A 13,825-nucleotide genomic window follows, 5' to 3' on the forward strand; every position below is an offset into this window, starting at 1 on the left:
GCCTGCTTCCTAGGAAGCCCAGACTGTAGGGCACATGCCTGTCCCCAGTTATAGGGCAGAGTCAATTTTGCATTCTGGACAGCAGCCAGGCTTGACTCACAGATGACAAGGAACAGAGGAATGAGGGTTGTAATGGCTGAGGAGCACACAGTGAATTTACTACCACTAGAGATGGCAGTAGGGAACACACTTCTAGAGGGTGATACTTCTATTGCGTTCCACGGTAAGATTTTCATTCGTGTATTTAGCCGCCAAACACTTTTATCTTTTCTACCTCCTGCCCTCTGTGAGTTGTGGACAAAGCTCTCCATCTCAGTGGCAGCTCTCTTTAGCTGGGCAAGCTCCTCCATGGGCTTGCACTGGCACTGGAATGCAGAGGCGGGATGGCACTGAAGTCTGAGACTATGATCTCACTGATGGAGGGACAGAGCCTGGGCATGGAGCCCTACAGAGGGAGCTCTATCAACTCCAGCCAGAGGGTTCAGCATCCCTAAGGGGCATTCAGGACCCTTATCCACATCAAACAAGAGCTCCCATGGCTTTCTGGCCTGAGGATGCTCCCCTTAAGGGGCACCACACTCTGGTTTACCTCCCTCCCCTGAAGCCTAAGCCTCTCTGCTATTAAAGGGTGAGGCAAGCTGGGGGTTACAATCTTTGGAACCACACAGGCATCTCTGGTTAATTCCTTATATTTAGCCAGTCTGCAGCTTGCCCTAGCACTCAACAGGGAGCCCTGAACTCCTTACTTAAAAACCTACTGTCCCATCCATGATCAAGGACAGCATGACACTAGTTAGTGATGCAAGGAATGCTCCGGTGGTGGGGCTGGTGGGAGGCAAGAACAAGCAGGCAAAGGATCATCATGTAAAAGAGCTGGAGCCAGGACCAATGGCAGTCCACTCCACAGCCCCATCATCTCCCACACGTCACAGCTTCCACCTCACTAAGCTCAAGGTGTCCTCTCACCAAGGCCAGGCTCACAAGAGGATGATCCCAGCTCCAGTTCTCAGACTTGGACCTTCCCTCTGGGTTCTTTTCTAGATCATCTCAGACCCAGTCTTACTGAAAGTGACAGCAGCCATCACAGCCCCATCCAGGTTCCTCTCCCAGGCCTCACCCTGTTTCTTGTGGTACCCAGGTCCAGTGTCATGGGGAGCCTGAGTTGATTTCTACTTGGGTAACTGGGTAGAGCAGCAGCCCCCTCTTCTACCCACTCTCCCAGTTAACCCACCAACTTGCCCACCCTCCACCCACAGGACAAAGGCTGTGGCTTGTCTTGCTGATGTACTTCTATGGAGACAACACAGGGCTGTGACAGGATACTTCTGCTCTTCCACCAAGCAGCAAGTGCCGGTGAGGGGGAATGGTCCTAGCCAGGCCCTCATAAGCAGGGGACAACCTTCCCTGACCAGATGCCAGCAGGATGATCTTCCTTGGACACCAGCAAAGGGCCAGGTAGGGGTCACTGGACAAGGCATTGTGGATATGAGCTCCTTGTGCACACCTAGAGGCAATGAAGGAGCATTCTTACTCTACTTGCCATCAGAGCTGACAAATTAACCTCCTCCCGGGAAGTGAGAGGTGATGTGAACGGCCTCTTGACACATATACAGAGAGAAAAGGCTCTGCTGGTGGGAAAGGAGCAACCAGGGCAGTGTGACATTCCAGTGCCCAAGACCTGTCTATCAATGGAACAACAGCTTAGCTCGTGGTAGGAAGCAGAAATGAGCCAAGCATGGCAGTGTATGTCTCTAATGCTAATACACAGGAGGCTGAAGCAGAACTGACAGTTCTAGGCCAGGCTGGGATACACAGGTGTCTGAGAGGCATGATGGGGAAGCAGACAGTATATAGGGGGAACCAGAGAACATTCTGCCCTGGAGAGCTTAGAGCTTTCTGAGGGCCTCAGTGACCAATGGACAAAGGGAACTCTCCCCTGGGACACAGGGATGAAGACAAAGGAGGCTGTTGTTTTGGAACGTGTTTGGGGACATCACATATCTAGTAGGTGGCAATACCAGGAACAGGTCCTGAAGGTCAGCTAGAATTGGTCCTAGAATGTGGTCCGATGGGCACAAACCTTATAGACCCAGGAGCGCCCCCAGTCCCACCCCATGCCCCCACTCCACATGCCCACCGATGCTCAGGCAAGTGTGGCTTCTGACCTCTGACTTGCAGCAACTTAAATAGCCACAAGAGTTACACAACAGCCCCGTATGAGCCAGAAACCAGACAGCACATGAGCATGCAAATGTCACCCTGACACACAGAAAAAGTGATGTGACAGAAGCATGACCCTGGTCAACAGGGACCAAAGAATCATGACAAAGACTTCTGAAAACAATCTAGGTATAATATTCACACATGCAGGTAAAGCAAAACGACACTCAGCCACAACTAGAGCTGTCTGCAATGGCCATCCTCAGTGTTTGGACAGATACAGAAACACAAAGCAACATTGCCCAAACCCCTCTGGCTCTCAGAGGTTCGGCAAAAGTCTCTTGGTGTAGCAGCTGTCGACCACTGGAATGAAGACTGTGGTAGTACAGCCACAGGAATCCCAGAGGGAGTGAAGGTCAAGAACAAAGCCACAGTGAAAGAACAGTGAGGTAACCTCTGCAGACAAAGGGCACTGGGAGTCATGGGCACAGCAGCCGCAGTGCTACTCATCGGCTATGCGACAATATCAGGAAAACAGTCATGTCCTCCGACAGCTGGTCTCCATAGAACCAACCAGGGCAGACACATAACCCACTGGAGTAGTGCTAACCCACCTACCCCCTGTTGAGCTCCAAGTCACCAAGTGCTGTTCTGTTCTGTGACTTTGCAAACCATTCACATAAAGGCTGTTACTTTGAAGTTCTGGGGATCACGGACTTCTGAGAACATGTTGGCCTCTGAGCAATGCTGAGATTAGCACAGTGTCGCTGTGACACCTGGACCCCAGGGGTAGGACCTGCTGATGACAGGGACACTACAGAGCTTGCTGTTGAATTTGTTTGTTGATGGATGAGGTGGGTGCAGACCAAGAGGATGGCATGGTACCTCAGCAACTAGCAGTGGGGGATGTGAACACTGAGGCCAAACGCTGAAGCCAGTGCCCTTAGGAATGGGCGTGGGGTCCACCAGTTGAGGAGAGCAAGCCTCCCAAGGGCTGCAAGTACACCCCTCAAGGCACTTCAACCTGATAATTGGCTCAGTTTTCCAACACCAGACACAGAACTGGCCCACTGGACCCAGCTGCAGCTAGGGGAGGCTCCAGAGTACCGAGATAGAGGGTACCAGGTCTCCTGCCATTCAAACGATACATTATCTGTGCTAGGAGATACAGTTAAACCACTAGCCAGAACACAGAGAGCCCTCTGTAAACAAGGAGCGACCCTGACAAGAGCCATGCTCCTGGGGCCCAAGCCTGTGCTTACTCTCTCGCTCATCTCAGTATGCTCTCCTCCCTAGCAGGCAGTCTCTGCCCCACAGCTGCACATGCCATAGAGCAGAGCTGCAGAGGGCCAGCGGGTGCAAACAAGGTACTTTAGTTGTCACCTGCAGTGGATGAGCAAGGCAAGGTAGGGTGGGTTGTGGCCACACACACCCCAGGGTGCTCCTGAAGGGCCTCAAGTTTGATCACAGCCCTGAGAGCCACCCGGGGCTGCCTCAGCTGCTGCTGTCTCCTGAACACCGTGTGCAGTGCCTGCAGCTGCCCCATCTCTTGCACGCTGAAACACGGCTGCCGCTCTGCAAAGCGCACAAGTGCCTCGAAGGATATGGCTGCCTGCTCCCAGGCTGCCTCCTCAGCCTCACCGGCATCTTTCTCTGACTTTTCTGTACACCTAGTGGCCTCGGATGGTGCCATAACAGCAGGGGCCTCATCTATGTCCCTCCCTGCCACAACCCGCTCTTCAACCCTGCTGTCCTGAAGCCTGCTGCCAGAACAGGTTGGCCCTTCTTTTACAAGCCCAAGGATGTGTGCGAACGTCTTGTGAGGCTTGATGGCACAGTACTCTGCCTCCTCCTCAGAGGAGGAGCCTTCAGTGAACGTGACAGTGGGCCACAGTTTCCTCCAGGCCCGCCGGAAGACCTGACTAGGCACAGCATTCCAGGCACAGGCCACGTTGACTATGGCGTCATTCATGTTGTGGCGGGTGGAGAAGCCCTGGAAGGCCACGGGAGGGTTAATAAAGAGCCTCATGAAGGCTCTGCGAATGCCTTGTTCTGTGGGCTGCAGTAAGGAGGTCACGCTGGAGGGCAGGAAGATGGTGAAGACGTTCTCTGACACCAGCTCAGACTCCTGTGAGTGGGCCCGGGAATGGTCCAGCAAGAGAATTGCCTTGCTGTCTTCCGGTAAGCCTATGGTTCTAAAGTGCTCTCTCACCGAGGGGACAAAAATATGATGGAACCAGTCTGAGAAAATCTCCTTGTCTACCCAGGCATTACCCTGGGCCTTGTAAGCAATAGGCAGGTGCTGGATGCCTTTGAAGGCTCTGGGACCACCACCCTTCCCAATGGCCAAAGGCTTGATTCTGTGGGAGCCTGTGGCATTGGCGCACATCAAGACAGTCAGCCTGTCCTTGCCCTGTTTGAAGCGGGGCACAGTCCCATCATCTGGGGCAGAATTTGGCAAGCACCGCCAGACAAGACCAGTCTCATCAGCGCTGTACACCTGCTCAGGAGACAGCCCGTGCTCCGCTGCAAGGCTCCTGAAAAAGCCACAGAACTGCTCAGCAGCTTGGTGGTCAGCCGCCTGCTTCTCGCTGGAGGCATCCAGCTTTTTAATGCCATGCCTGGCCTTGAAGCGCCAAAGCCACCCTCCAGAGAACACACAGGGCTCTGTCAGCCGCATCTGCTTGTAGAAGTCCTTGGCCTTTTCGATGAGCATAGGGCCCGACACAGGGATGCCTTCAGCGCGCTTTACCAGGAACCACTCATAGAGCACCCGGTCCAGGTGTTCCAGCTTTGGGGTGTGCAGGGTACGACGCTGTTCCAGCGCCTGCCGAGAGTCTGAGCTGGCGAAGAACCTGAGGAGCTGGGCCTTGTGGGCTTTGATGTCATACAGAGTGGACATGCCCACATTATACTCCTGCATCAGGGCCTTCCTACTCTCCCCACGCTCCAGCCGGGTGCAGATGTCAATCTTTTCCTTCAGGGTTAGCACCACTCGCTTCCGCTTCTCCCCCTTGCCCTTGGCTGCAGCCTGCTTGGAGGCCATGAGGAAGCAGCCCAAGCCAGGCTGCCCCTGTCCTTACTTGGTTATGTTTCTCTCTGGCTCTTGGGGCCACGGTCTCTCCCTCTCTTCTCTACCTGCCCCGGGAACTGATCCCAGGCTCAAGCCAAGTTCATCCTTGACTCTACCTTCTGTCTACAGCAGTCTCTTGCCTTAATTTGCCTTCAGTATCAGGACTCTAGCACACTTAGGCCTCAGATCCTGGTAGTGCTGTTCTCTTCAGGGGAGGAGACAGGATGAGCTACCCTGGACTGCTGGGGTGCACCTGGAGCCTACGGCCTCCACACAGATGTCACAATGTGGCAGCTTTCCCTTCAACTGTGTCCAGGTTTCAGGCTAATGAAGATTTGATAGCTTAAGCTGGGGATACTCCTTGTGAGGATTCACAACGTTGTCTTAACCCATACACTCCAGGAACTAGAAAGGCAGAGGAGAAAGAAAAATGTTACTAAGAGCAAGCACTCAAGATATGCTTAGATTCACTGGAACGCATCATCTCAAACATCAGTGCCATTTGGCCTGTGTGTGTGTGTGTGTGTGTGTGTGTGTGTGTGTGTGTGTGTGTTAACCAGCCCTTCCTTACAGACCACACAGGAAGCAGCACCAGCAACCTTCAGAAATGTTCAGAAAAGGTTAAGAGTCACACTGCATACCTAACGCCTTCTCTTTCCCTGTAAATCTTATCTGGAATGCTCCTCCCAATCGAGCATTCGATAAGCCAGAAGGCCACAGAGTTACTTCCACAAGCAGTACAAAAGTGTACCCCAGACCACAACATAAGACACATGAGTCATTTATTCAAATGAAGTTCCAAAGATAGGCAGGGAATACAGATTGCCACCGGCCAGCTGTGTAATCCTATTCCCTTAAGTCAGTCTCCTGGTCTGCAGAACTCAGTGCTGGTCCCCAAGGCTCTCCTCTGCTAGTCAGATCGAGGGTAGTGTGCATACCACTGGCATACAGTATTTGTTGTGGGCATTTCACTGTGGAGCAGAAGGAAATCAAGGCCAGAGTCTACTCTCAGGGGTAATGTTTAACAACAAACCCAGGCAGCTGAGGAATTCCTCAGCAACTTAGGCTACCTACCGGGAGGCTCAACTCATGATGGCTTAGTGCCTGCCCTGCAGATGTGTTGAGAGTGGTTTAGTGACTGAAGACACTCACTTCAGAAATGAAATTTTTGCCAAGCTCCATGTAGTGGTCCAAGCCTACCATCTCAGCACTTGAGAGACTGAGGCAGAATGGCTTTGAGTACAATGCCAGCCTGGGCTACCCAGTAAGTGCCATGAAGGGGAAAAGGGGAAAGAGGAAATTTGAATTTGGTACCATTCTTAGAACCTCTTAAACGTGACTGCAGAGATCCAGGAGGCTTCTACCTTGGGAAGAATTGTTCCAAGGGAACACTGATAACCAAGGACCACTTGAACAGAAGCTTAAAGGACCTTTTCTGGAGCGGGAGTATTAAGTGGGAGAAGCTCCTAAGAGAAGAGGCAAATTTCTTCCCGCAGGTCCTGAGACGTCTGGGGAATGGATGGAAAAAACCAGCCTGCAACCTAGCTGCAGCCCAGAGGACACACGGGGAAAAAACCTCAAAACACAGGCAAGAAATGAATGAAGGGGTCCCGGGAGAGCCAGGAACAACCGAGCTTGCCCGGTCTGCGGACTAGGGAGCCGAGGGGACCCGAGAAGGGATGCTCGAGTCCCGAATGCGACTCGATTCCCGAGCGCAGAAACAACGACGCTCGTCCGGCTCTGGGGCAGGAGCGAAGGGCGAGCCTCCAAATCAGTCGGCGGAGGCAGAGTCCCAGCCCCGCACGGCCCGGCCCCCACTCACCTGCGGACCCCGTGCCGCCGCTACCGGCCGGAAACGCCAGCCACGCAGGTCTCCACCGGTCCGCTCCTCGCGGCCTTCCCCGACCCACTTCCGGGGGACGCTCTAGACCATCGGGAGACTTCTGTCTCGGTGGTGTCTAGGTCGCTAAGGGGAGACCAAGCAAGGAAGCGGTCCGGGCCCAGCAGCTCAGCCGCCGGTAGAACAACGAAAGCCACAGGGCGCCTCGCGTTTCCTGAGGAACGGAAGCCTCGAGCGGAGCGTCCGATCCTGGGAGCCATGGCCCGGAGAGCACGGACGGGAGGCTGGGTCCAACGCCACCTTGCGGTGGGAGGTACCCAAGGCTCGCCGGTTGCCAGGACCTCCTTTCCATCCTTGTGGACCCTTCTTTTAGCTAGAATTCAAAACGTGTCCAATTTAGATGATGTTGATGATAAGATTTGAATCGTAGTATATAGAGTAGATAGAGGCTTTGAGAGACATTGAGATGAGATGAACCATTTTGTATGTTGAACATACCTGAATTCGACCAGTTGTGAGAGTGCCCAGTCTCTAGTTCCCTGAACCCGAGAATTCAAGAGTTGAAACGCACTTGGCAGGTATAACCAAATGAAAGTCGTCGAAGTGTAAAGTTTATTCTGATTGTCTGTAAGCACAGCGGTTTGTTGTTAAAGGATCGAGTGAGAGACGACCCTCCAAAGGAAGACTATGAACTGACAACAGAGCCTGGGCCTTGTGCTTTGAAGATGGAGGAAAACTACCATTCAAGAAGTGCAAGTGGTTTACAGGAGCTCCAAAAGGCGGGGAAACTTCGGACTACAGACCTGTTGGCAGCCTGATCTCAGTACCTTTGGTCCTCGGAAGTGGGAGAAAACATAATTGTGTTGTTTTGGGAGCCCCACGCTGGGGTGATTAGTCACAGCTCCGTAGAAACACAGACTGTGGAAACTTGTTCCCCCTTAATTCACACCCTTGCCTGAGTACCCAGGACCCGTCTGCCTGCTCTTCCCTGCCCTCTCTTGTTAAATCTCTTGCTCTCTCCATTCACATTCCCCAGGGATCTCCAGTACAAGATTTTTAATAATACCAAGGAAGGCTGAGTGGCTCCCAAATCCATGTCTCCTTCCAGAATCTCCTCTCTGATGTCTAAGCTTCTGTCTCTTCCCGGGACCTGGACATAACTAGGCACATGGACCTTGAACACAGTGTTTCTGAAACGAAGATGGGAGCCTTGTGATCGGCCTGGTGCTACCCATGGTGTTTCCTGGCAGTTCCACCATCCCTGAACTCTTCCTCATGCCCCATACCCATTCCACCACATCTGATTGGCCCTGCCCCCAGAATCTATGTTTTTGGATTCCCTCCTTCCCTCCACCCCACTGAACTCTAGCCGGGCTATCTGTTGCCTGTTCCTTGTTCCTATTGTTCTGACCTTACATCATTGTCAGCTACTGCTGCTGCACTGTGAGCCAAAACCCTGCCCTGGGACAGCCACTGTCTCATAACACATGACTGTGGGTAGTGACTTAAGTGCAGGCCAGAGCTAAAATGTATGGGACATGGGAGGAAACTGAATCACAGAGGATACCAGGCACATGATGTGACTGAAATCCAGGACCCTTAGAAGTATTTCCGTCAAGTTTTCTGGACTCCTCTGGGACAGCTGGCTCCATCTCTGCTGGTGGCTCTTTCCTGCCACCTTGTGAACATGGGATCATACACTTCTCTAGGGGAAGGGCTTGGCATGGAACTGGGGCTTGGCACATGACTCCAGACTTATCTCAAGGACTGAGTGCACTCTAGCAGTGGGTAACGGGTCAGAAAGGTAGGAAGGCTGGGGTTCCCTTGGACCTGGCACTAAGAGTTCCCATTACTTCATGGGGTTAAGCCTTTGAGATCACACATTCCAGTGTAGCCTCACCAGCCAGATTTGCCCTCCCAACTTACCTACAGTGGCCTTGGAGAGGGTCAGTCTGAACAAATCACTTATCTACCCATGGTCTGGCTTACCTCACCATCTTCCAAGCCCATAAGCCATCTCTGCACGGGTGTTCCCTCTGTCTGCAAGCCCTTGGCTGCAGGAGGTCTGGACTACAGAGGTGCCCATTGCTCAGATGGAGTAATCACCAACCTCCCTTTCCTCCTTACAAGATTTCTCAGGCCTCCCTATCTCGCCTGCCTATCTCCATGAAGGAGTGGGCATGTGAAGAAACACAGGGAAAGGCAGGGACAGCTCTGAGCTTTCAGGCAGAAGGCAAGCTGGTGACAGTTGGGAGCCTGTGGGAAGCGGTGTTGCAGACAGAACCATGAACCATGCTGAGGGGAAAATCATTTCTGGGTAAGCAGGGGCCATAGAGATTAAAACTGGGTCGTGCCCAAGGATTCGGTAGGGCCTGTGGAGCTTCAGCCCACTGTCCAAGGGGTTACCCCAGAGACCCAGCCCCCAGTTCTCCTATGTACACATGCGCTTACCTCACAATACACACATAGTGTACATTTGACCTATAACGCACACTCTCTCATGTGACTCAGGTTTCCATATCACACAGAGTTTGCAGGGAGTGGCTTTAACTTCCAGAACCCAACATGGGGACCTTAGTGGGAGAGGATACTCAGCTTCCTAGAGGCCTGGCTCCAAATGTGTCATATCCCTGACCTGAGGGACCATGTTTCCAAAGGCCTGCAGTGACATAAACAGAAACCAGTTGTAGTTTCGCATTCCACGTGCTGACTTGACTTTTAAAGGCTACCTTTGTGCAAAATTACAATTGCACCCAACTGTGACATGTGTCCAAGTAGGGGAATCCTGTGATATCCCCCTAAGAAGAGGTAGAAGTCTGATGGAAAGGCATAGTTTTGAGAATCCACGCCCAAGGAACAGTGGCTTCTTTGCTATGTGAACGGGCAGGCTCTCCAAGGAGTATGGTGGGCTGTGGAGGAAAAGAGAGAACAAGAAAAACTAGAGACTCAGGCAGTGGAGCCAGGCTAAGGGTGAGTCATGTCAAGGCCCCACCCAGAGCACATTCACTCGTGGAGGGGAACATGCCCTTTGTGATAGGCTTTTTCAGGAAGTGTACTACCAGAGAATCCATGCTACAGGGTTCAGGCTACAGGGCCAAGACTCAGAGTGTGGCCAGTGTCAAGGCTCAGAATGTGGTCACGATCAGGCTAATATATGAGCATGGCCAGGACTCAGGGCGTGACCATAACATTGCCCTGTTTGAGGATCAGGGTCACCAGAATGAGTGTTCAGGGTTGGTCTGAAGTCACAGGCCTGTGGTGAGGGGTGGGACTGGACAAAAATCATAGTCACAGCCTTCAGTATTTGGGGTGAGGTCACTGGGCTGCCCTTTGGCCAGAGCTCCCACCCTGGACACCACTGGTGTTTGTGGCTCAGTGGTTGTACAAGGTGCTGGCACTGCAGCTGTTAAGCAGATCTCTACTTGTGCCTGCTATAATCCATCCAGTGCCCCTGGGCTGAGACAACCAGAACTGTCTCCAGGCATTCATATGAGGAGAGGAGGCTTGATACATTTAAGAACCACCACCTCTAGAGTGTTCACTGCATATCAAACCCGATCGACAAACATTTACACACCTGTAAATATTTGGGGAGTGACTGTTCTAACTGGTGCTGGGTGCACATGCCTCCAAGTGCTGAGACAGATAAGCAAGGTCTCCAGGGCTAGCCATCCCAGTGGGTGGGAGTAGACAGCCATACAAGGGCACAACCAAGCTGTGGGCACTTACAGCACTCCCTGCGTTGGCCGACCTGTGGCAGGAGGGGATGTTCTAAGAGGAAGTTCTAGGTAGACAGAAGGACAGCATCCTGGGGAGGGTACCCTCACCCTGTGTGGCCTTGAACAGGATCTTGCCTCTCTCTCTGAGCCACAGACTCTTTTTAGCCAAAAGAGAGGATTTCCAGTGAAAAAGAGGCCAGCTCAGGATGCTAGACAGTCAGGCAAGGGAGGTCATAGAGGGACTGGCTCTGGAAGTAGAGTCTATGGGCCACGGGCTAGTCTATGATTACTGCTTTGGTCCAGGCATGATGGGGCATGGGATGGTTCCCTGAGGCTAGAGGGGAATACTTTCCACTTTCCTGTGTCATAAGTGCCAGGAACCTTTAGGGTGAAGGAGTAATCAGGGATCTTTCAGCAAGGATGAGAGATCATCAGAGAGCAGAACAATGTCCCTGGTTGTGGGCAAGTGGATGGTGACCATGGCCAGCATTTCTAACCGCTGGCACCTTGCTAGCACAATGGTGTGCCCAGCAGTGTCACCAAGAGAGCCTGGCAGAAGGATTGTGAATGTAGGTGAGCCTCAAAAAAACAAAACAAAATAACAACAACAAAAACACCACCACCACCACCAACAACAAAAAAAACAGAGACCACAAATCACCCCAAAGCCAAGAGCAGCAGGAAGCACTGGACCCTGTGATCTGTGATCAGAGCTGCCTGTGGAAGAGCAACCAATAAGATCTGTGGGTGGCCTCTGCTATAGAGAGGCAGCTGCTGCCACAACAACCCATCAGTGATGCTGCCACAGGGAATGTTGGCCTGTCCGCTATCCCTCCCTGCTTTGTTCTGGTAAGCCGAATGCCTCCCAGACCAAAGAGTAGTGTGCAAAGTGGGTCTGGGGGAGAGCCAAACACACCCAGTGGTAGCCTGCTTCCCCACTCCTGTTTTTTCCTTGGGAAAGTTCTTGAAAGCTCTGTTCCCCCCGACTCTCCTGTAGTTAGAGTTCCAAATTTTCAGTGGCAGTGTGGGAGGATTAAACATGAGCTTATGGCTATCCAAACTCTCTCTCTCCACAGGCTCCTTAAGTCCCATACCTAAGAGAGGCAACCTCAGAAGAGCATCTATTTAGTGGCACCTTCTAGCAGCCAGTCATTGTCATTTGAAGCAGTCAACTGCTACTACTGTCTGCTGCCGTTCAACCCAGGCCTGTCTCCTCAAGGGGCACAGGCCCCAGAAAGGCAATACTGTCTTGATGTGGAGCACTGGGGCCCTAAAGTTGCACCTTTGTCTTTGGCCAAATGGTTAGGGGCCTAGAGAAGCTTTCAGGAAAGTAATGTTTCAGAACTGGTCTCACTTCCCCGAGGAAGGCAGGAGCAGTTATGGGTGTGCCTTAGGATTTCCAGCCCTTGTTCTGTGGGTGCCTAAGAAAGGGCTTCTAGCAAAGACAGCGCAGCCCCACCCTGGGAAGGCAGTGCCCTCCAGAGCCAGAAAGAAGGACAACAGCAGGCAGTGGGAGGGGTGCTGTGAGAGATCAGATTGGAATGGGCTGGGCCTTGGGCTTCCACTGGCTCCAGGGGACCTGTCACTGTTGACTGTGGGTAGCAGAGCCTCCCCTACTAGCTGAGACCATATAAAGCCTCCGGAGGCACACTCCCAGGTGCTCACTACAACCATGAAGACCGTCTTCTTTCTCCTGCTGGCCACCTACTTAGCCCTGCATCCAGGTAAGCTTCAGACAGCCACGGGACAGGGCTCAGAAAGGAGTGATGGAGAAATGTCCAAGGGGTAGACAGATTAGGAGAGGGAAGGGGAGAGAGAACACTGAGGACACCAAAGCCCCTTTGCAGTGTGGACTCTTACTAGGGTCCTGTGAGAGGCAGGCTAGGAGGGACTGAAGGGCTTCAGGAAGGAGAGGCTGCCGAGGGACAGACACACAAGGCTACAGGGCCTTAGTCAGGGAAGCCCAGGAGTCAAATGGCTTAAGCTGAGAAGTGTCACAGAGGGAGGGGGAGGAACGTAACAGGACAGGGTCCTCAGGATATCTTGGAAAGGGTCTCACTGGTCCATCCCCAGCTACTTTTGCCTCCAGTGTTAGAGGCAACTGGGGTGGGCAGTCTGTGATGAACTAGTGTGCTGAGCCCTCCTATCAAGTAAGTCCAGAAAGGTCACTAGACTCCTAGAGCCTCAGCTTCCCATTGCAGAGAAAGAAAAAGAAGAATGTCCCCAAGACCCCTGGAGACCTAAGCAGAACAAAGCTTGTAGCCACTGAAGTCCGAGTAAGCACCTCTTCCTACAGATGTGACTTTAAGGCCAGCTTTGCCAGCGTTTGAAAAGGGAAGGTGACCCACATGCCCTGACATCTGAAGCTACTTGTCCCAGGCATGGAGCAGAACTTCCCCAGGGACCCCACAGCATAGTGGAGGCATAGGGAGCCTGAGAGGCAAGCTGGGCTCAGAGGACAGGTGGCCCTCAGAGCCAAGTAGCATGAAGAAGTCGTATGTCCCTCCAGCCTAGTGCCCGGCGGGGCTTTTTCCCTGTGTGACCAGTCACTAGGCCCCTTGCCCCTCTCAGGGATCACAGGTACTTTAAATTCCTGAACAGTGAATAACAGAGCAAAGTGTGGGTTTTGGGTGACCAAAGCGGAGTAGGCTGGCACAGAGCCCTCCGTAAAGGGTATCAGAGTTTTGGGCTTTAGTCTCCTCTGTGCTTCAGCAGTCTGGAGGGGACTGAGCTGTCTCTCTCCAATCTGTGTTGGAGATGGGAAGGCCTGGTCCGTCTCTCTTGAGGTGCAGATGGCCAGCCTCTGAGCCTCAGGCCTCCTGCCTCACCCACAGGTGCCGCTTTGCAGTGCTATTCATGCCAAGCACAGATGAACAACAGAGACTGTCTGAAAGTACAGAACTGCAGCCTGGGCCAGAACAGCTGCTTTACATCGCGCATCCGTGAGTGCTCTGCCGCCCCCCCCCGTCCCCCCCCCCCCCCCCCCCCCCCCCCCCCCCCCCTCCCCACTCCAGCCAGACATAAAAGCTTTGC

The 13,825-nt window shown here is 52.9% G+C and overlaps 3 protein-coding genes across 3 annotated transcripts in view; 2 read left to right on the plus strand and 1 right to left on the minus strand.

The window, feature by feature from the left end:
* Positions 1-2,332: 2,332 nt before the first annotated feature.
* Positions 2,333-7,175, minus strand: Jrk (Jrk helix-turn-helix protein). Its single transcript, XM_021184089.2, has 2 exons — positions 7,056-7,175; positions 2,333-5,638 (listed from the first exon to the last, which is right to left on the minus strand). The coding sequence occupies exon 2, from the start codon at positions 5,204-5,206 to the stop codon at positions 3,533-3,535; it is 1,674 nt and encodes a 557-aa protein (XP_021039748.1). The 5' UTR covers positions 5,207-5,638; positions 7,056-7,175; the 3' UTR covers positions 2,333-3,532.
* LOC115029393 lies at positions 6,478-10,405 on the plus strand. Its single transcript, XM_029469520.1, has 2 exons — positions 6,478-6,497; positions 6,839-10,405. Exons 1-2 carry the CDS (start codon positions 6,478-6,480, stop codon positions 7,494-7,496), a joined length of 678 nt encoding a protein of 225 aa, XP_029325380.1. The 3' UTR covers positions 7,497-10,405.
* Positions 10,406-10,461: 56 nt separating this feature from the next.
* Psca (prostate stem cell antigen) overlaps positions 10,462-13,825 on the plus strand; it is a 4,312-nt gene continuing 948 nt past the window's right edge. The window contains exons 1-3 of the mRNA XM_021184184.2: positions 10,462-11,641; positions 11,869-12,516; positions 13,627-13,734. Of these exons, the coding sequence (XP_021039843.1) occupies positions 12,465-12,516; positions 13,627-13,734 (160 nt within the window). The 5' untranslated portion in view covers positions 10,462-11,641; positions 11,869-12,464. The remainder of the gene's footprint in view (positions 11,642-11,868; positions 12,517-13,626; positions 13,735-13,825) is intronic.

This window comes from Mus caroli, chromosome 15 (genome assembly GCF_900094665.2).
Source record: "Mus caroli chromosome 15, CAROLI_EIJ_v1.1, whole genome shotgun sequence".
In the NCBI taxonomy this organism is placed as follows: Eukaryota; Metazoa; Chordata; class Mammalia; order Rodentia; family Muridae; genus Mus; species Mus caroli.